The sequence below is a fragment of the Ambystoma mexicanum genome, chromosome 12 (genome assembly GCF_040938575.1).
Source record: "Ambystoma mexicanum isolate Mex_15411 chromosome 12, UKY_AmexF1_1, whole genome shotgun sequence".
Lineage (NCBI taxonomy): Eukaryota > Metazoa > Chordata > Amphibia > Caudata > Ambystomatidae > Ambystoma > Ambystoma mexicanum.
This window is the reverse complement of record NC_090936.1, coordinates 876,961,501-876,984,433: the sequence shown is the minus strand read 5'-3', so window position 1 is coordinate 876,984,433 and position 22,933 is coordinate 876,961,501. Positions and strand designations below refer to the sequence as shown.

The following is a 22,933-nucleotide window of genomic DNA, read 5'->3' as shown; positions in this document are numbered from 1 at the left end:
TATCAGGGATGCACGGCACGCAATCTAGGATTGATTACATTTGCATGTCGGCGGGCCTTGTGGGGAGGGTAGAGAAGGTGGAGTTAGGCCCCCTGGGGATAGCAGACCATAAGGTGGTGACAATGAAACTGAGGATGCAGGGAAGTAGACCAGGGGCCTGGAAATGAAAGCTCCCAGGGGAGCTACTTAGGGACCTAGTGATGCGGGAGGAGATAGGGGACAAGATCAAGACTTTCTTTGAGCTCAACAAAAGCTCAGACACGAGCGAAAGCATAAGGTGGGACGCTTTGAAGGCAACCATGAGGAGGGAACTCATAGCGCTGAAAGCACAAAGAGAAAAACAGATGAATGTGCTAGAGACCCAACTTATGGAAGAAGTGGAGGAAGCACGCCGGGAGACAGCGGACTCCCCAACAAGCAAAACACTTGGGGCATACAGAAACGCGGTGGGACAACTTGGGGTTCTTAGAACCAAGAAAGCAGAAAGGCCCTTACTGTTTGTCAGGCAGAAATATTATGGCAAATCGAACAAAGCGGACACCCTACTTGCACGATTACGGAGGGAAGCGCAAGGGCAGAACACAGTAGTAGCTATAAATGACGAAACAGGAAGGCGCCTCACCCAAATAGAAGATATCCAGGATTGTTTGGCAAGGTACTACAACACCCTATATACATCACGGAACCCGCAGACCCAGAAACAAATAGACTTCCTAGAGAAAATATAATTGCTCAAGATACCCTGCGAGGAGCAGGGACAACTGGGACAGGCAATAACGGAGGAGGGGTCGAGGAACACAATAGCAAAGCTCCCCAAATAAGGCCCCGTACACTCACATTTTAAGCCCCCTAGTGACTTAACTATTCAATACCTTCAAGGTAACTGGACACATCACCCCTTCCATGGAAGAAGCTAAAATTACCCTAATAGATGAGCCCAATAATGACCCCGCGGATTGCACCTCGAACAGGCCCATTGCTCTCATAAACCTAGATGCAAAAATGTATACAAAAATACTGGCAAAAAGACTGGAGCTCCATCCTCCCTCTTTGATCCACCAGGACCAGGCAGGGTTTGTCTCGGGCAGACAGACAGCGGACAATATTAGAAGGGTGGCACACCTGGTGGAGAAAGCCCAGAAAACGGCCACCTTGGCGGTCCTACTGGCCTTGGATGCAGAGAAGGCTTTCGACTGGGTAGAGTGGCTGTTTCTGTTTAGAGTGATGGAGAAGGTGGGCCTTGGAGGGGGCTTTCTAAAAATGATCCAAGTCGATTACAAAAACCCGTCAACACGGTTAGCAGTGAATGGGTCCATGTCTCGTCCCGTCGGGCTGGGTAGAGGAATTAAGCAGCGGTGTCCGCTATCCGCGCTCATGTATGCAATATACCTAGAGCCCCTGTTACAGGCAATAAGGGAAGCAGAGAAGATTCAGGGCATCTCATTTGGGGATACACAGCATAACGTTGCAGCGTTTGCCGACTATATGCTACTCTTACTAACTAGACCCAAAGAATCACTAGAAGCCTGCAGGGAATTAACGTTTTTTGGGGAGGTGTCAGGCCTGAATATTAATGTGAAAAAATCCGAACTGTTAAACCTTACGTTGGGGAAGGAGAAGGCCGGGGAGCTGAGAGAAGCATCGCCATTCCTGTGGAGCCCCAGAGGGAATAAAATATTTGGGAGTTTAGATTACGCCTTCACCCTCGGGATGGTATGCTGGTAATTACCCAATAACACTAGGGTTAATAAAAAAGGACTATCAGAGATGGAAGAACCTCAGGGTCTCATGGATGGGCAGGATGGCAGCAGTTAAAATGGTCACACTTCCCCGCCTGCTCTACCTATTTCAGGCGATCCCACTGCCAATCCACCCGGATTTCTTCAGGTTACTAGGGAAAGCAACTACCACATTTATGTTGGAGGGGAAGAGGCCACGGATTAGTAATCGCCTGTTGGTGGCACCGAAGAGGATGGAATGGAAGGTTTAGCACTTCCCAACTTCCAACAATATTATGAGGCTGCCCAACTGCGCGTGATTCCGGAATGGTTCTCGCAGAATGAAGGGAACAGTGGACACAGATGGATAGAGCTGTGGCCCAACAGAAACTGAGGGAGGTCTTGCCACCTTAGGCCAAAGCACCTATATATGAGCGCCATCACTAAGGGTCTAGCAGACATTTGGGACAGGGTGGTGGAAAAGCAGGGGATCGCGACCTTCCTGTCTCCATTTACTCAGATTTTCCAAAACAAGGCATGCAAAGGGGAGCATTTGAGAAATGGAGAGAAGGGGCTGTAGGATGATCAGGGATATGTGCCAGGGGCAAAAGGTGATATCTTTCCTGGAGTGTAAACATGACTTTGGAGTGCGAGAGGGGGAAAGTCATAGATACCTTCAAATAAGACACTGGTTAATGAACGGGAAAATTAGAGCAGCAGCTACCTATCAGACCACCCCGTTTGAGAAGTTCCTATTGACAAATGATGGAACGAAGAGGCTCATTTCAAGCTTATATAGTTTATTAGCCGAGGCCTCCCCCCAGCAGGAGTGGCCGTATATGGAACTATGGAACCAGATGCTAGGAAAAGAATTCATGAGAGGAGTGGGAAAAGCTATGGAGAAGAATACCCAAGACGGCACGGGCAGTACAGCTCCAGGAAGCATGGTATACATATATATTCGGGTGGCATTATACTCCTGCCTTTCTACACAGAATCTATCCAGGGGTGTCCGGGGAATGCTGGAGGGGCTGCGGGGAGGAGGGCTCCGCTGCGCACACATGGTGGGAATGCCCCAAAATCAAGCCGTTTTGGAAGGAGGTACTCCAGGCAAAAGCATTTGGAGAGGGGGCCAGAAGAGAACTCAAACAGGTCCTCTTGGGGCTAAAGGGAACAGAGACAGAGGGACGAAGCGGGGGATGCGAAAAGGCAAGGGTGGTATTAACACTGGCTGCAATGGCCGTCATAGCACAAAACTGGAAGGGCTTGAAGGTCCTGACGGAACAAGAATGACTGTGAAAGGTGTGTGAACTGGTAGCGCTGGAATGGGCTACGTATGCATTGAACAATAACCTGGGCTAATTTGCAACAGACTGCAGTGAAATCCTGGCCTTCCTGAAGGGTGACTACAGGGCCCAATGGTGCGCACAACGTTTGAAACTCCTGGACTTGAACTAGAGGAGCCCTACAGGGCTAAGTCAACTGAAATTGGAGACTGCAAGCTGCCAAAGAATGGGAAGGCTAGGTGGGGGCAGGGGAGGAGAGTTTAACATGTTTTAAAACAATAAAGAGATGTTTAAAAAAAAGAATTGACTCTTGCATACACTATACTTTGACCTATCACTGCCTATTTTAACAAGTGTGAGAAGCTCTTTTCTTTGCGGAGTGAGGCCATCAGGGGTCAGTTTCATGGTCTGCTTTACCTCCCCTGTCAGAAACTATCCTTCACATTAGGACTTGAATTTGGTCATGGATTTCTCAGGAGGAAAACGCTTGAGATTATGGCTTCCTGTGTCTTTGACCTTCTTTCCTAGATCACTTCCTTCTTGGTTTACAATCTCTTCTGTCAGAGGAGTGAGCAAAGTGTAGTCTTTGTCCAATAAAGAGGCCTACATAGACTTGTATGCTGGAAAATTGCTCTTAAGACTGTTCTGTTTTTCATCTGCAAAACTCTAATCGAAGTGCAGTTTGAAGCAGAACGTGCATTTGTCTCTTTTCCAGTCGCCTGATTCTCTGGCTGAGGAAGCCCTCTGCAGTTTGGATGTGGCAAGAACACGGACGTTCTGTCTGGACAGAAATAGAACTTTTTGTAGGTCTGATAATCTTTTTTTTTGTCATGGTGCTCTAGGTGCTTGAGGGCGGTAGAGATGCCGCTATGGAGAGGCCCAGGGTTCTGCCATCTTACTTTGGTAGGTACTCAACATGGCGCCCCCCACCCCGGCGAGTGTATGTTCTTGAGCATTTTTTCATGCAAGAAAAAAAATGTATTGGGAAAATGTTGCTATTTCTTTAAAAACAATTAAAGGGAGTATTATTACAGGCAACCCTACAGATAAGGGGTGTGACAGCCAGTTTTACTGGCTAGAAATTGGCAAATTCCTCCCAAAAATTAAAATGGGAAATAAAAATCCTTGCAATTAAATATAGGAAATGGACACAAGATGCATGTCCCCTTGCTTTCAGCCACACACCACACCGCTCCATGGATATATTTGGACAAGTAGTACACATGGTGCCACATGGAGAAACTACTATTATTACTGCCTAATCTGAGGAAGTAAACATGCATCTTTTAATGTGCATGAATAACTAGGTGCAAAGAAGTATTTTTGAAGGAAACAAATCTGTTTTACAGTTGAATGGGATTTACTTTTCTACTCGCATAAAAATCGTTTTACTCGTACTCCCACTTCAAAATATTATCTGGAGCACTGATTACAGGATAAATGGGGACAAAATCTGTTGAGGGGTCTTATTAGATTTCAAAGGATTTTTGGATAAACATATGAGTGTAAAGACCGGTAGGGGGTGTCTGTACCTCTGCTCCCTATATGGTAGAAGAGAGGCACAGAAGACCCCAGCCAAGATTCTCTATTACGGTAGCAATGGACGAGCAATCAAGGCCTAGCTTCTCAGGAGGTGATGCAGGCTGGTTCTTAAGTACAGTGTATTCCCCAAGCCCCCACAAAGGAATGTCCACACACTGTATTACTGAAAACACAGTCTTTATATAATTAATTCAAAGGTTATGTACACTTATCACAATAACGCACCTTGTGCTCAGGAAAATCAATAATGGTAAATATCTACAATTCTAAAGTGGTACCACTAATATTAGACCTCATTAAAGTGCATCTACACAGATCAATAAGTGAAACCAGCAATAGAGAGAAGAGAGAAAAATAAGGTGGTTGAACAATAGGCAAACTACTGGCCCCTAACACTAGACACAGTTCTGTGTGGAGATCCCCCCCACCTGGGCAACCTGTAAAAGAAAGGGATCTAACACAAGCCCAGTCCATATGTTGTTCAATAGTCTTATTCTCTCCTACAATGTTTTTACCCCCCCAATGTACCTGGTGGAGTCGAGTCCTTCGAAGAGGCGTCGACGGATCCTTCTTGAGTGACCCCCTTTCAAGCGGGAGTCACGGATCGTCGAGAGGCGTCGAGAACCGTCGAAGACCTCGGGGTTCGGCGACGGGGAATCGACGGCCCTTTTTGAATGCCTTCCCTTTCAAGCGGGAGGCACGGGCGTCGAACGTCTGTCGACAAACGAGGTAGAACGATGTCGAAGAGGGGGCAGCTTCGTCCGAGCGGTGCTCGTCGGCGTCGGGGCGTCGGCGTCCTGCAAGGCGGAGGTGTGCGGGGCACCTCGATGACAATAGCTCTGGACCGCAAAGATTGTAGAGACGGGAGCCCAGCAAGGGCGTCGGGTCGTCCGTGTCTTTGAGGTCGTTGGGTGGCGGGAAACCCACCGGCAGGTTTCTCCTCGGCGCGTTGGTCGTCCTCGACTTTCTCCGGCAGGATAAGCGGTCGACGATGCGGTCGAGAGAGTCCTTCGATTGAATGTTCTTAGGCAAAGGAGCGGACGGCTCCGGTCGTCGGCGGCACGGCGTCAAGTGGTTCCCACGGCTGGGCAACACAACTTCGACGGGCCTCCAGCGGTTACACAACCCTGCGAACCCTGGTCGACGGCAATGGACTTCGACGGCGTCGATGTCCGGGTGCTTCACTTCGATCTCCTAGGCGGTCCCGTCTCGGGTCGGCAGCCTTTCGAGGGTCTGACTTGCAGGGCGCTTTGGCGAAGATGTAGCGGTGCTCGATGATCCCACGGAGCACGGGAAGAGGGCGCCTTACCAGGTCCTCTCTCGGGTCAGTCCTCGACGAATTCGGCAACCTTCAGATCTGTCGAAGCAAATGCAGCAGCAAGCCTTCTTCTTCCAGCTGGACGTCGAGGATCAGCAGTTCCAGTTACTCTTGAGTGGAGACTCAGCTTCTGAACGCTTCTGAACAATTTCCAATGGTGAGAGGTCCCCAGATATACTATTCTGTCTCTCATCCACACTGCTGGCACACACACAGCAGCCAATCACACAGAAGGGCATTCATGCAGTCAGTCAGCCAATCAGGCACACAGTGCACTCAGGCCACACTCCTCCCTTTCAGACACTCACAACAAGGAATGTGGATTGGGACAAGTACCCAGCCATTCAACACTACACACTGCATTCAGGCCAGTTTCGGGCAGGGCTGTCTCAGTCTTTGTCTCTCATGCCAGAAACCAGACAACCACAACAAGTAGTGTATATTGGTCACACACTCCATTCACCCAGGTCCCACCCACAGGAGGTACCCACAACATACAGTCACTGGGAAGGCTCCAGTCAGTCTAGCTGGGCCTTCACAACAACACCATATATGGAACTTCCACCCAACAGCCAGTCAGGGGGAAGGGACAGAGTCAGAGCTTCCCAGGACTTTGGGAAAAACAAGATAACAGGCAATAGAAAGCAAGAGGCCACAGGGGCCATCTTGTTTCCTATCAGGAATCAACTGATTCCAATGGCAGGGCCTGGGTATCCCAAAATGGAGGACACCCAGAGCACCTGTCAAATTCAGCATGGAGCTGCCACCAGCCCATACCCTGCTCTGTGGGCCACCCACAGGTGCCCAAAAACATACACTAGGGGCACAGGGTTGTACCCCTACCCATGGGTGCCATAAGGGTATCCCATGGGTCTGTTCACCAAACCAAAAGAGAGAGCTGCACTGCCAGGAGTCCCAAATGGACTCATGGGCAGAAAACATGACAGAACACACGATAAAAGGCAGTAAAGGACAAGGATTCAGAGGCCCTGTCCCCCTGATGCATTTCCAGCATCACAGTCGCCCCCCCCAGACTGAGGTGGAGGGTGTCTAATCTCCCACGGGATAGACACCCTCATCCAGACGGTCAACATACCTTCTGGAAAGGCCATCTGCATTATCGTGACTCTTCCCTGGTCTGTGCTCTATGGTGAAGTCTAGCCCTTGCAGGCTAATGGACCACCTGAGCAATTTCGGATTCTCACCCTTCATCTGCATAAGCCACTTCAGGGGCTTATGATCTGTTTGGACCTTGAAGGTAGACCCCGTAAGGTAGGGCCTAAAACGCCTAAGGCTCCAAACTATGCTAAAACACTCCTTTTCAACAGTAGCCCACCTAAGTTCTCTACCCTTGAGTTGTCTACTGATGAATATGATAGGATGTTCTCTCCCTTTGTCATCTAACTGGGACAAGACAGCTCCAATTCCGGTGTCGCAGGCATCCGTCTGGACGATAAAGGGTCGGCTGTAGTCAGGCGCACACAACACAGGTGCCCTACACAGACTTTCTTTCAAGCCATCAAAGGCCCTCTGACAGTCTTCGGTCCAATTAACCTTCCTAGGCTGTTTGGGTGAAGTTAGAGCTGTCAGCGGTGCAGCTATGGTTCCATAGTCTGCCATGAAATTGCGATAGTACCCAGTGAGGCCCAGAAAGGCTCTCACCTGGGTTTGAGTAGTGGGAGTCTCCCAGTTCTGTACATCCTGTACTTTACTGGAGAGAGGTTGGATTTGACCCCCCCCTACCTCATGACCAAGATAGGTAACTTTCCCCTGAGCTATCTGGCACTTGGTGGCCTTGATAGTGAGGTTAGCCCTTTTCAAGGCCTGCAACACCTTATCCAGATGTGTCAAATGCTCTTCCCAGGTGGAACTGTAGACGGCAATGTCGCCTAAGTAAGCCACACAAAAGGCTTCCAGCCCACTGAGTGCATGGTTGACCAATCTCTGGAAGGTGGCAGGGGCATTCTTCAACCCAAAAGGCATGACCCTAAACTGGTAGAGTCCGTCAGGTGTTGAGAAAGCCGTCTTTTCCTTGGCATGGTCCGTCAGAGCTATTTGCCAATAGCCTGAGGTAAGGTCAAAGGTGCTCACAAACTTGGCAGCACCTATGGTGTCCACGAGCTCATCAGCCCTGGGCAATGGGTGCGCGTCAGTTTTGGTGACGGCATTGACTCCTCGGTAGTCCACACAGAACCTCTAATCTTTGGTACCCGCCTGGGAACTTGCCTTGGGGACAAGGACCACTGGACTGGACCAGGGACTGGTTGAGGGTTCAATAATACCCAGATCCAACATCTTGGCGACCTCAGCCTGGATGTGGTTCTTGACGGTATCTGACATACGATAGCACCTGCTTTTGACAGGCACACTGTCACCAGTGTCAATTTCGTGCTTACACCACGGTGTAAGGCCCGGTGTCAGTGAAAACAGAGAGGCATACTGCTGGAGCAAAGCCCTGCAGGCCCTCTGCTGCTCTGTTGTCAAATCTGGAGAGAGATGTACTCCCTCCACTGAGCCATCCTGAGGGTTGCTATGCAGCAAATCAGGAAGGGGCTCACTTTCATCCTCTTCTTGCCCTGAAGCTAGCAAGAGACATGAGACCTCTGCTCGCCTGTGGAAAGGCTTGAGCCTGTTGACATGGAATACCTGGGGGGCTACCCCAGAGGCTCCCATGTCAACCAGATAATTGACTTCGCCCATCTTGGAGATGATCCTGAAGGGTCCAGTCCACTTGTCTGCCAAAGCTCTAGGCTTGGTAGGCTCCATCACAAGGATTTCCTGTCCCGGAGTCCAATCCACTTGCGAGGCTTTAAGGTCATGCCAGTACTTATTCAATTCCTGGCTGGCCTTGAGATTTGCTGTTGCCTGACCCATCATTTGGGTCATCCTCCGCCTGAGGCCTAACACATAGTCCCCCACTTGCTTGGCGGGACCGGGAGGGGTGGCCTCCAAGCCTTCTCGGATCAAGGCGAGGGGCCCCTTCACGGGATGTCCAAAGAGTAACTCAAAGGGGCTGAAACCAACACCCTCTTGAGGTACCTCTCTGTAAGCAAACAGCAGGCATGGCAGGAGGAGATCCCATTTCCTCCTTAGGGGTTCTTCCAAAGCCCCTAGCATGCCCTTGAGAGTTTTATTAAATCTCTCAACCAGACCATTGGTCTGGGGGTGGTAAGAGGTGGAGAACTTGTAGGTTACCCCGCACTCTTTCCACATGGTTTTCATGTAACTAGACATGAAGTTGGATCCTCGGTCAGAGACAACCTCCTTGGGGAATCCAACACGGGTGAAAATGCCCAGGAGAGCCCTGGCAACCACCTTGGCAGTAACAGTCCGAAGGGGTATTGCCTCAGGGTACCTAGTGGCATGATCTACCAAGACCAGGATGAACCGATGTCCACCTGAAGTGGGAGGGTCAAGGGGACAGACGATGTCGATGCCCACCCTCTCAAATGGTGTGCCAACCACTGGTAATGGCTGCAGTGGGGCAATGACCCTGCCTCCAGTCTTGCCAGACAACTGACAAGTGGGGCAGGTCCTGCAGTGGGACTCCACCTCTACTCCCATCCGTGGCCAGTAGAAATGGGCAGAGAGCCTCTGCTTAGTCTTTTTGGTCCCAAGATGACCAGCCAAGGGCACCTCATGCGCCAACTGCAGAAGGAAGGGCCTGTAAACATGGGGTACCACCAACCTCTTGCGAGCACCAGGTTCAGGCTTAGTGGGCTCACTTACAAGGAGCTCACCCTCCCAATAAATCTGGAAATTCCTAGGCACTTCTCCTTGTGCCTGGGACAGGGCCTGTTTCCTCAGACCCTCGAGAGAGTGGCACTCCCTCTGTCCCCTACAGAAGTCTGCCCGGGAGGGTCCCCCTTCAGCTAACAAGCATTGAAGGTCGGGATGATCCTCCGGGTTGAGAACCTCTCCCACAGGAGAGTCTTCTGCCTCTTCTCCCAAAGGAGTTGAGTTTGGGTTTTCTACTGGACCCAGCCCGTCCGGAGCATGGATCCCAATGGGTGCAGCAGGAAGAGAAGGTGCTCCCTCCACAGAGGTGGCCTTCTTGGTCTTCCGCCTTCTTGCCTTAGGCCTCGCCTTTGGCTCGGGTATCTGACCCACAGCCAGACCCGGTGTCACCTGTGACCTAGTGACTGCAGCAGCAGTCATGGGAAGACCATCCGAGATCAACCCCAACTCTACTAGATCATTCCCTAACAAAATGTTAGCAGGGACATTGTCCTGAACCAGGACAGGGAGCTTCGCTGTCTTGTCTCCAATCATGAGTGTGACTAAGGCTACAGGCGATAATTTGGGAGGCCCACCAGCTAACCTGGTGGTTCTCAGAGGAGCACCTACATAGTCCTCTGGCTTGAGCAGGGTCCTGTCCACCACTGTCATGCTTGCCCCAGTGTCTCTCAAACCAGTAGAAGGCTGGCCATTCAAGAGGACACTTCTCAAAAACCTACGGGTGTTCTGTGGGATAGTCGCCAGTACTTCCGCGTACTGGTCCCAGGCCCCAAGGGACACTAGGGAAATCTCTACCGGAGCACCAAATGTGATCCCGGTAGAGGAGGGGAGGACAGTGGCCTCCACCTCAGACACGGGGTAAGGGTAGGTCAGGCTGACAGCCTGTACTCCAAGTGCCTTACCTTTACACTTGGAGTCGCCCCTTTTGTGATCCAGAGCCCCACAGTCCCAACAAGCGCCAGGAGTGCGGGGTACGGTACTGGAACCACTGGGAGCCTGCTTTGCAGCAGGTGGACCACTACTCTTATTCCCACCCACAGATGACTTATCCCCACTAGATTTTTGGGTCTTAGGAGAGGAAGGTTTTGGTTTACCCGACTGTGATTGCTTGGGGGACTCCTCAGCTTTCTGAGAGGCCCCCTTCTCTTTGTCCTTGTCCTTCCCACTGGAGTCCTTAGGGGACACCCGGTGGGAGACCCACTTGTCAGCCAACCTAGCCAGCTTAAAGGGGTCCAAAATGTTCTGGTCAGCCACATACTGACGCAGCTCTGGTGAACAGGCTTCAGAGAAATGCTCAAAAAACAAGAGGTGGGACAATTCAACAAAAGTCTTAACCTTGTATCCATCGATCCACCCCATCATGTTCATGTGCGCAGCACTCACCCAGTCAATCCAAGACATATTCTCCTTTTTCTTAAAATCCCTGAACCTTCTAAGGTATTGGGTAGGTGTCTTGCCAAACTTGGCAATCAAAGCAGCCTTCATACACTCATACTGACCCCTTTCTTCCACACCCAGCTTCAGAATACAGTCATATCCAGTTTGAGGCACTCTGCTTAACAAACACTTAGCCCAATCTCTTTTATCTACATCATGAATTGCACAAGCCATTTCAAACGCTTCAATCCATTGGAGGATATCTGAACCCTCCACAAACACACCAACCAAATCTTTCATAAACTTGGTGGCTGGGGACCTGCCATTCTCAATTGGTCTAGCTGACGTCTCCACTCTAGCTTTCTCTAGCTGGATCCTCTGACATTCAGTGTCCTTGTCTTTGAGCGCAAGATCCCTATTCTTGAGTTCCACTTGCTGTGCCAGCTCCTCTTTCTTAAGCTCAGCTTCTATTTCCAACTTGCGATATTCAAAGGCCAATTTCATCCTTAATAACTCCGTCAAGTTCCATGGAATTGCTGGGGTTTGGAACAGAGGCAGCAGGAAGGGTGGCATTCCCAGAAACAGATTCAGCGACAACCCCAGGGGCAGAGTCCTCATTGGTTGCATCCCCCCCTTCATCAAGAGTTTCACCATCCGTCTGGTAGTCCACCAGGGCAGCTATCAGCTCAGCCCTAGACTTATCCACAAAGTCTAGCTCCCTGGCTTCACAAGCACTCTGGAGAGCCTCTAAGCTCATCCGAGTCAATTTACCATTTGCAATGGGCTCCATTGCTTGTAATGCAGTTATTTGGTACACACCCAAACCTTAATCTAATAAAGTGCGGATATTTTGTAAGTGGCACGGTTATACACTGAGTCTTAAACCCATAAGCATCCCACCGCTGCCACCAGCTGTAAAGACCGGTAGGGGGTGTCTGTACCTCTGCTCCCTATATGGTAGAAGAGAGGCACAGAAGACCCCAGCCAAGATTCTCTATTACGGTAGCAATGGACGAGCAATCAAGGCCTAGCTTCTTAGGAGGTGATGCAGGCTGGTTCTTAAGTACAGTGTATTCCCCAAGCCCCCACAAAGGAATGTCCACACACTGTATTACTGAAAACAGTCTTTATATAATTAATTCAAAGGTTATGTACACTTATCACAATAACGCACCTTGTGCTCAGGAAAATCAATAATGGTAAATATCTACAATTCTAAAGTGGTACCACTAATATTAGACCTCATTAAAGTGCATCTACACAGATCAATAAGTGAAACCAGCAATAGAGAGAAGAGAGAAAAATAAGTTGGTTGAACAATAGGCAAACTACTGGCCCCTAACACTAGACACAGTTCTGTGTGGAGATCCCCCCACCTGGGCAACCTGTAAAAGAAAGGGATCTAACACAAGCCCAGTCCATATGTTGTTCAATAGTCTTATTCTCTCATACAATGTTTTTACCCCCCCAATGTACCTGGTGGAGTCGAGTCCTTCGAAGAGGCGTCGACGGATCCTTCTTGAGTGACCCCCTTTCAAGCGGGAGTCACGGATCGTCGAGAGGCGTCGAGAACCGTCGAAGACCTCGGGGTTCGGCGACGGGGAATCGACGGCCCTTTTTGAATGCCTTCCCTTTCAAGCGGGAGGCACGGGGCGTCGAACGTCCGTCGACAAACGAGGTAGAACGATGTCGAAGAGGCGGCAGCTTCGTCCGAGCGGTGTTCGTCGGCGTCGGGGCGTCGGCGTCCTGCAAGGCGGAGGTGTGCGGGGCACCTCGATGACAATAGTTCTGGACCGCAAAGATTGTAGAGACGGGAGCCCAGCAAGGGCGTCGGGTCGTCCGAGTCTTTGAGGTCGTTGGGTGGCGGGAAACCCACCGGCAGGTTTCTCCTCGGCGCGTTGGTCGTCCTCGACTTTCTCCGGCAGGATAAGCGGTCGACGATGCGGTCGAGCGAGTCCTTCGATTGAATGTTCTTAGGCAAAGGAGCGGACGGCTCCGGTCGTCGGCGGCACGGCGTCAAGTGGTTCCCACGGCTGGGCAACACAACTTCGACGGGCCTCCAGCGGTTACACAACCCTGCGAACCCTGGTCGACGGCAATGGACTTCGACGGCGTCGATGTCCGGGTGCTTCACTTCGATCTCCTAGGCGGTCCCGTCTCGGGTCGGCAGCCTTTCGAGGGTCTGACTTCCAGGGCGCTTCGGCGAAGATGTAGCGGTGCTCGATGATTCCTCAGAGCACGGGAAGAGGGCGCCTTACCAGGTCCTCTCTCGGGTCAGTCCTCGACGAATTCGGCAACCTTCAGATCTGTCGAAGCAAATGCAGCAGCAAGCCTTCTTCTTCCAGCTGGACGTCGAGGATCAGCAGTTCCAGTTACTCTTGAGTGGAGACTCAGCTTCTGAACGCTTCTGAACAATTTCCAATGGTGAGAGGTCCCCAGATATACTATTCTGTCTCTCATCCACACTGCTGGCACACACACAGCAGCCAATCACACAGAAGGGCATTCATGCAGTCAGTCAGCCAATCAGGCACACAGTGCACTCAGGCCACACTCCTCCCTTTCAGACACTCACAACAAGGAATGTGGATTGGGACAAGTACCCAGCCATTCAACACTACACACTGCATTCAGGCCAGTTTCGGGCAGGGCTGTCTCAGTCTTTGTCTCTCATGCCAGAAACCAGACAACCACAACAAGGAGTGTATATTGGTCACACACTCCATTCACCCAGGTCCCACCCACAGGAGGTACCCACAACATACAGTCACTGGGAAGGCTCCAGTCAGTCTAGCTGGGCCTTCACAACAACACCATATATGGAACTTCCACCCAACAGCCAGTCAGGGGGAAGGGACAGAGTCAGAGCTTCCCAGGACTTTGGGAAAAACAAGATAACAGGCAATAGAAAGCAAGAGGCCACAGGGGCCATCTTGTTTCCTATCAGGAATCAACTGATTCCAATGGCAGGGCCTGGGTATCCCAAAATGGAGGACACCCAGAGCACCTGTCAAATTCAGCATGGAGCTGCCACCAGCCCATATCCTGCTCTGTGGGCCACCCACAGGTGCCCAAAAACATACACTAGGGGCACAGGGTTGTACCCCTACCCATGGGTGCCATAAGGGTATCCCATGGGTCTGTTCACCAAACCAAAAGAGAGAGCTGCACTGCCAGGAGTCCCAAATGGACTCATGGGCAGAAAACATGACAGAACACACGATAAAAGGCAGTAAAGGACAAGGATTCAGAGGCCCTGTCCCCCTGATGCATTTCCAGCATCACAGTGAGCAGTAAAAGTAAATTGATTTCTCATATCGCAGTCCATGCTGGACTCCAGCCTCTCAGTGTGGAACCAGGACTGGGAAATGAACCTGTGCTGCTCAGCGTAGTTTCCAGAGAATATACGGAAGGGAAAGCCCCAACTAAGCTCAGGACTAAGGGCTATCATTGGCGAGGAAACACAAGGGGGGGTAGTCCTGGCTGAAACAGTCAAAGCTGATTGCAAGTAATTGGAATGCAAATAGAATTTAATATGCATCTAATCCTTTGTTATAGTACTTATTCATATAAATCCAAAGGAGAGATGAGAAGGTACCAAGGAGAAAAGATATATACCACAAACACTTAATTAATATAAGACTGGGAGTATTTTTTATTTACTCTCCTCAGTCAAATGTACATTTTTAAACAAACAAAGGTTGCATAGACCTGTAAATGGTACAAACATTGCATTAAACATTGCATTATATAATGTTTTCATTACTTCACATATTCAGACATGTAAAAAGCAAAAACATATTGATGCATAGATCAACAGAACATTTTTGTTGCTCTAACACAGAACCTTAGATGGGTCTGACAAAAGCCAGGCTAAACCCTCTTATATAATGCAATGTTTAATGCAATGTTTGTACCATTTACAGGTCTATGCAACCTTTGTTTGTTTAAAAATGTACATTTGACTGAGGAGAGTAAATAAAAAATACTCCGTCTTATATTAAGTGTTTGTGGTATATATCTTTTCTCCTTGGTACCTTCTCATCTCTCCTTTGGATTTATATGAATAAGTACTATAACAAAGGATTAGATACATATTAAATTCTATTTGCATTCCAATTACTTGCAATCAGCTTTGACTGTTTCAGCCAGTGTAGTTTCCAGGACAGGCACATCGCCCCTGAGCAGGAAGGGTTTCATATTAAAAAAATATACAAAGCATTCATCAATAATATCTATCTTGACCACCCCCTGTGATCAGACTCAAACAGGATAATAATTTGGCGTTCTGTTCCCCTTATGGGATTTGATTTGTAACAAGTCATCTAGATCCTCAATAACCAATCAATTTAAGCTGCATTCAATTAGGTTAGTGCATAGCTAATAACTCACCCCAGAGTACACTGATCTCAATTGATCCAGGAGTTGGTGACTGATGATGGAGAGGCTGTGGTGTTGCATATTTGGTGGGTACGTAAGGTTGTCCGGACAGGGCAGATGTTATGGCTTTTAGGTGGGATACAGAGGGAGTTGGGTCTTATGTTTATAGGTTCACCCTCAACGAAGGGACACGCTTGATCATGTGCTCATTCACATAGGTCACCATTACAGCTAGGACATGCCTTGCTTCAGTGTGTAAGAGGGCAAACCTCACCACTTTGGCTGAAAGGTTTTAGGAAGGTTGAGGTTTTATTTTATATGGAAGCAATTATTACTGTACTATATGATACCCCTGTGAAAATGCACTGATTCCCTTTCAGGACCGAATACAGTGCTGCAAACACCAACCCCTAACCCCCCCCCCCCCGACTAACAAATCTTTTGTCAGTGTACTGTGAATTTGTGATTTTTATTGGGAGTCCTGGGTGGAAGGTGGGCAGGGAGGAGATATGGGGCAGCTATTGGGTGGAGTTTACTTATTTTGACAGTTGAGGGTGTTCAATGGTTTATTATTATGACCTATCTTCTGGTACACCGCTAAAGGATGGAGGCTGTTTTGTTGCGCCTCACGAGAAAGACAGAAGATTCTCCCCTTTTGAATGAAGCAACTTGTGTCTGTGATGTAACCACATATTTCTTGTTTAGTCAAGTTACAGTTTCAACTTTGTACTTGTGCACATGTTTTGACAGGTGTCATCTATGCAGTCAACCTCCAGTTACTTGTTTTTTCAAACTCAAAAATGTACATTTGTGAGAAAAAACTAATTTCTATTCCTTAGTTCACCATGATGGGGCTGAGTAAATGAAAATATTCCTCAAGAGAATCACACAACGTTTCTATATGACCCATTTATTTATTTTTAATTTGTAAAGCTCAGTGAAGCCCGCAGGCATCTGGGCGCTGGTTACATGAGTGAAACAGCATCGACAGAACAGTACATGACAGTAGGATGTATATCGGGACAGCTGGGTAGAGGGAGATGAGGCGACTTAGTTAAATAGCAAGCTCTTAAGGTTTTTTCTGAAGGACTTGTAGGATGTGGATGGTTCTGTTTTTATATTATGAAACCATGTCCAAATTAGCTGCACCAAAGTTCCAGTCCAGCCATGTAATAATAATACATATGCTTACTTTAACACTTGGGCTCACTAAAAAATGCATTTCCAGAGAAAAAAATATATTGGCTGCACCAAAATGCCAGTCTAGCCACGTAATAACACTTGTCATTGTTTGATATATCATAGATGGCCAGTAAAAAATGCCATGCCGAAGTAAGAAATAGCTAGACTGGCTGCACCAAAATAGCAACCTAGCCATGTACTAACAGATAGCATGCTTGATTTATCATAGATTGGCAGTAAAAAATGCTATGCCAAAGAAATGGCTAGATTGCCTGCAACAAAATGCCTGTCTAGCCTCATAATAACACTCATGTCTGCTTTATCAAAGATGTCCATTAAAAAAACTCATGCCACGCAAAAAAAATGGCTAGACTAGCTGCACCCAAATCGCAGTATAGCCTTGTAGACTTATCATGCTTGCTTTATCAGATGGCCATGCGCCCGATACGCACCTTCAAAAGTGCAGTTCCCCACCTTGCATCCCCAGTTGTCCATGCACGTCTAGGGAAGAAAATGCCCCAGGTCCTTGCATGGTCCACTGGACATGCGCACTGGGGGACGGACTGTCAAAGGAAACCATGTTTTCCTTTGATAGTTTAGTCAGCCCAGGAGCGCTCCTTCAGCTGCAGATAGCAACTGATGGATATTGTTTATACTGGGCTGGCTCTGCTCCTCTATAATGGACAAGGGTACTGCAGGGTCTACACCCCCTCACCCATTATGGATGAACCACCACTGATTTATATGAGGAACAAGCCACCAGGACCGACGGCAGAGGAGGGCATTTACCAGTTAGGCTCACAGTGTGAAATGACTGCAGACAACCAACATGCAAGGCAGCCGGGTTAGATCCATAATGACTGCCCCACCTCCTATAGCCTCTGTTCCATTAAATCCACCCCAGCAGAGTCACAGGAAAGAAGTATTCTGAACCAAACACAAACTAACCTTCCCCATAGGCCAAAGTTGCAAACCATCAGAATGAAAGCCAGCCTAGTGGAGGAGCAAAGACAGAATAAGCAGCTGAACCAGACAGCTCACTTAGTGACTGCGGAGTGGAGGAAGGAGAGCGTTTGCTGAGTGGGAGGAAGGAGTTGTGATGCAGGAGCCAGGTGGCAGGAGAGTGCCGCAAAGTCGAGATGGAGGAGAAATTTAGTGGAGGAGAGAGAAGACCAGGAGGGATGACGGAGGTCTAGGAGGTCAGAGTACGATCAGAGGAGGTTCAGGGAGGTAAAAAGGTGGAAGAGGGTTTATTGGTGGAGGTTGGTGGAGAGAGTTCCAGACCAAATAAGGGAGGTGATTGGAGAACGTGAAGAATACATATTGACATCAGAGGAGAATGACCGAGGGGAAACAGCTGCTGAGAATTGTTAATATCAAGAGTAGGAGGAAGGGTTGGATTATCCAGAGTTGGGAGAAGTTGGTAGAGGAATCCAGAAGGAGGATGTGACAGGAGAGTTGTAGGGCTTCTTCAGTGGATGGAAAGGTGAGTACAGTTTTGAGAGGTAGCCTGTGAATTTGGAGGAGGGAAACTTGCGCTCAGTAATAGTAATGGTTGTAGTAGATGGGGAGAGTGAGGTAGAAGCAGAAGTGGAGATTGAGGCTAAGACAATAGTGATCAGATGGAGAAGATGTGGAGATGTTGAGGTGGAGGGTTGAAAGGAGATGAGAATAAGGTTAAAGGAGTTTCCATTTAATGGGGTGGGCAGAGAGTGGACAGAGAGTGGGTGTTTAATTAGAAAAGATTTAGTCAGTGGATGGAGCAGCAGAGAGTGAGGGGAGGTTGAAGTAACTTATGACAATGAGGTGGGGATCAGGATGGAGAGAGAGTCAATTAGTTGGGAGTTGTGGTCAAAGAATTGACATACCGGACCAATTGGCCAGTAGAGAGATCATATTTATGCCATAGGGGGCAGTGATTGTCGAGAGTGTGTTTGAATTAGGGAGAATTAGTGGGAGGTAGGGTAGTTGGAGAGATGAAACGTTCCTGCACCACCGCCCCGGCCAGTGGGGCGGGGAGAGTGAATTAATGTGTAGGCAGGGTCATGAAGGGCAGCAAGGGATGCAGAGTCCGACAGAGAGCACCAGGTTTCAATAAGGGAAATGAGGTCAAGAGAAGTAGAATGAGAAAGGAAGACGTCTGAGGCAGTTTTATTGCAGACACAATGTGTATTGCCAAGAGCAATAGAAAGTGTAAGATGGTGACGCATAGGAAAGTAGAGTCTGAAAAGTAGAGGCGCAGGGGGTGGATGTGAGAAGAGGAAGAGTGAAAAGAGTAGTGAAGCAAGAAGAAATTATGGGGATGGGAAGAGAGTTGAGATGGTTTAGAGTGGAGAAGAGTGAATAGAGAAGTTGGAGGGAAAGGAAGAGATAGCATGAGAAGTGAATGGCGAGGGTGAAGCTGAGAGCAAGCAATAAAGGGTACTCGCAGACCAGTAGCATCACACAGCAAAGCAAAGGCACAAAGCCGAAGAAGCAGAGTCTGGCCAACAGCTGGTCTTCACCCTTCACACTTCTGCCCCGCTTAACTGGGACTTCCCTAGGGAGTTCAGAAGGGATGGCGCATAGTCTTTTCTATTGGTCACCTAGTCCATCAGTAGTTGTTCTCTCTGATATTGTCTGTGGAGTTTCTGGGATGAGATGATTTCTTCCTGATTGGTGTTCCCAGATTGTCTTTCGAGCCTCTTGTGGCCTTTGGCTGGAGATTGGGCCAATCCAAGATGGCCACTGGAAGTGGTGTCACCAATCCAAGATGGCCACTGGAAGTGGTGTCACCAATCCAAGATGGCCACTGGAAGTTAAGTTCTAGAAAGAAAGTAAAGCCAAAAAACCAGAAGGGTTGACACACACTCACCGCCTGACCGCCTAGTGCCTCAGTGGTTGGTTTCTGATATTGTCCCTGGTGTTGTGGGGATGAGTCGCTTTCTTCCTGATTGGTGCCCTTACAATCCCAAGAAATATTCATACAGCCCTGCATGCCATCCGTAGGAGTGGCCTAAGCCAGGTAAGACGTTTCAGTACCCTTCTCGCCTTCAAGGGATATGGTGACCTGCTCATCCTGATCAGTTGGATGCGCATTTTGAAGTTCTGCTAGGTCCAGTTGAACACGTTTTAGCCAAAACCTATTTGCTTTATTGTGAAGTGCAGCACACTTTCTGCACCTCTTTGAAGGAAAGACGGCAGGCCTTACAAAGTCTGGCTAATATTAAACATTATGATGTACCATAGATTACTGTTTTGGAACATAGTATCCTATGCTTTTGTCTAAATCACCTTAATTGTCTAATACATTAAAAGGTGTTCATTATTTTCAGGTTTCGGAAGGATTAGCCTTTTTGCACAGCAGTGTGAAAATGATTCATGCGAACATTTGCCCCGAAAACATTATCTTGAATAAGAGCGGAGCGTGGAAGATAATGGGATTCGATTTTTGTATTTCATCGATAAACCCTTCTGAGCAAGAGGTATTTTTTTTTCTTTTCATGTACACTTAAAGTAAGACTTCTTATGGAGAATACTTTAGTTATTTGTTTAGTGTCTTGAATGTTATGCTACAAAAACCCTGTTAGTGTTGTGAATTTCGACTTTGTGCCAGTCTGGGTCTTGTGATTATATTTAATCTGTTGTCTTTCAAACCATATAATGGAAGTTATGCAATTATATCTTTAACTATACAAATCTATATTAAAATTAATAACAAAAATATTCTAAAAACATTGGAAGGTAATTGAATCTACAAATAAAGTAGTTTGAGTATTATAAATGTATGCTTCGGATTCCAGACCTGCATTTATGTGGCCAAGAGGAATTTGTTTTAAATATGCTGTGAGGGTTCCATCCAGAAGTGGTCATAAGTGTGCACACAGTTAATGAGGAAACTATGCAAAGGATGTAAAAAAAAAAAATACCCTTTAGCCGTCGCAAGTAGAGCCTTTTGAGAAATTTGGAGCTATTCCAGGTCTTTCCGAGTGCATGCAGGGTGTAGCAGAGTGCAGCCAACGGTTTTGGAGAGCACAGTGCTGTGTAGATGACCAGAATCCTGAAGGGTGATGGGCAAGGGATTTGTAGTCGTTCTTGCTATGTGTGAAGAGGCAAACTGGTGAGGAGACTGATCTGGAAAGGCCACAAGGAATGCTGTGGGGCGCACGCACCTTTGTTAGGGGAACAGCCGCGCAAATCAGGTTGGTGGATATTCCCCTTGCAGACTCCTCTCTGCTACTAAAGAATTATGTGAAGCAGAAAGTTAGACGGAGCTTCTAGCAAAAGGAAAGGATATAATCGTCCACCCTACTCGCAGCATGCAGAGAAAATTGATGGTGCTACAGAGATGGGGGAGTTTATACACGGAGCAGTTCTCCAGAGGTTCCATGGCAGTTTTGTCCAAAGGGGAACAGGCGCTTATTGCATTGATGGAAGTTCTGCATTATCCCTTCTGTTGTATAACATTTATGTTAAATGCCTGTGCGATCTTTTGCAATCTCTGGGTGTTAAATTTGCCAACTATGCAGACGATACCCAGATCGTTTTTAAGCTATCTGGGATCTATCAGGAGGATTTAGCTACTATCAATAGGTTGTTTGGGGCAATCCAGAAACTGATGGCCGTAAACTCACTGACAGAGCTGCTCATAGAGGGAACATCGTACAGATTATAGAATTTATACCCCTGATGCAAAGCGTTTGTAATTAATGGAAACTCAATCCCAGTGTCTGGCTCGGTGAAGACGTTGGGTGTCTACTTTGATTCCCACCTCTCGTTTCAAAAACATGTATCCCATTTAAAATCATCCTGCTTGTACTGCAATCATTTGCTGTGGCAAATCCGCTCTTACCTGTCCGAACCAGACGGCTTTGATTGTGACGGCTATAATCAATGCAAAGGACTACTGCAATAGTCTTCTTCTTGGAACATTGAAAAGAAATATCAGGAAACTTCAAGTACTGCAAAACGGTGCAGTCCGAGCTGTCTGCGGTCTTGCACGCCAAACACATATTTCGTAATACCGTAGGAAGCTGCATTGGCTATCGATAGAACAACATATAAACTTCATAGGTGCAGTTTTGGTATTTAAATGCCTGATGGATGAAGCACCAGATTACCTTGCTTCGAGAGTCAAAAAATCCACTCCGCAATGGACATTGTGCTCTAATAACAAGATGCTTCTGGTGCAACCTCGTGCTAGCTTAAAAAAGCTTGGGGTAAGGGGGGGCAAGCTTTAATGCTTGGGCTCCGTTCATCTGGAACCTGCATCCTGTAGACATCAAGGGATGTGCCTCCACTCAGCAATTCAGGAAATGCCTAAAACATTCCTCTTCGATATTTAGCTGAATTGATAATTTTGTAACTGCCATCCTGGAAAGCTACGTATGTAGCCTTTTGATGTTTTTCTGTCAGTTTGTCATGTGAGCGCCCTGAGGCCTTCGGGGGTGTGTGCTCTGTATAAGAATGTTCTTAGTTGGAAGATGGACAAGGTCAGTTGCACTCTAGAGACCAAGTTGTATCTGACCGAAACCCTTTTATCTATAACAAGGATCTTGTGAAAAAGCTCCTCTGTACTTTGTGGATTACTTTCCGGATTCCCGCTAACAGCTCTTGTAAATCCACCTTGGTAGACATCTGCATGAGCAGGGTCGGAGTGGGTCAGCCCTACGGATCTGGGCCGTCACCACCTCACTGCATCTGTTCTTGTCAGTTGGCTGCAGCATTGCCGAAATGTCCCCTTGCTTTCCCAGCTTGGTTATTTCAGCCATCGTGTATGCAGGAGTTAAAGGAGCCTGAGAGAGAGCTTGCACAGGCCACCACATAGTACAGTAGACACCCCCAATTGCGACACAGGTCCACATGCCTTAGGACCCCCCAAACCGAGTGCTCACCCTGTAGCTGAGATGCGAATTACCACCATGTGCGGTACTGTAGTTACCAGCAACCGCAGTGCTCATGAAGGGCGCAGGCTGAACTGCTCGCAGATCACATTCAGAGAAGCTACTGGTCATGCAATACACAACTGCTCCATATAAGACTTGTCCATCACAGAGCCCTCAAGAGCTGCAATGGAAAGAGTTGCTGCAGACTCAGTGGCTATCAGAGATGGAAACTATTGTTCAGATAGGATCCATGTCTGATGTGCACAAAATGCAGGCAGAAGACCCCTCTACTGGAACAGCTTAAATGTCGGCTAATCATTTTGTAAATCCCCTTTCTGTTCAATAGCGATAGCGTGTCAGGACGCCAGGCTCATAGGAGGCAGGATCTTCAGTGGCACTGAGCAGCTCACAGTAGGCTAGGTATGTGTAGGGCACATACCTTACTGCTGTAGTGCAGGCTGTTTACCCCCAGGGCTAAAATCCCTTCATGTGACTCTGCTGGGACCATCTGGGGGGGGGGGCGCGGCA

General features: G+C 48.1%; 1 protein-coding gene across 2 annotated transcripts in view; it reads left to right on the top strand.

The window, feature by feature from the left end:
* The window catches only part of SCYL2 (SCY1 like pseudokinase 2), a 1,629,773-nt gene that overhangs the window by 227,330 nt on the left and 1,379,510 nt on the right, over window positions 1-22,933 (top strand). For both annotated transcript variants that reach the window (XM_069629360.1, XM_069629361.1), the window contains exon 5: window positions 19,856-20,005. In XM_069629360.1, the coding sequence (XP_069485461.1) occupies window positions 19,856-20,005 (150 nt within the window). The remainder of the gene's footprint in view (window positions 1-19,855; window positions 20,006-22,933) is intronic.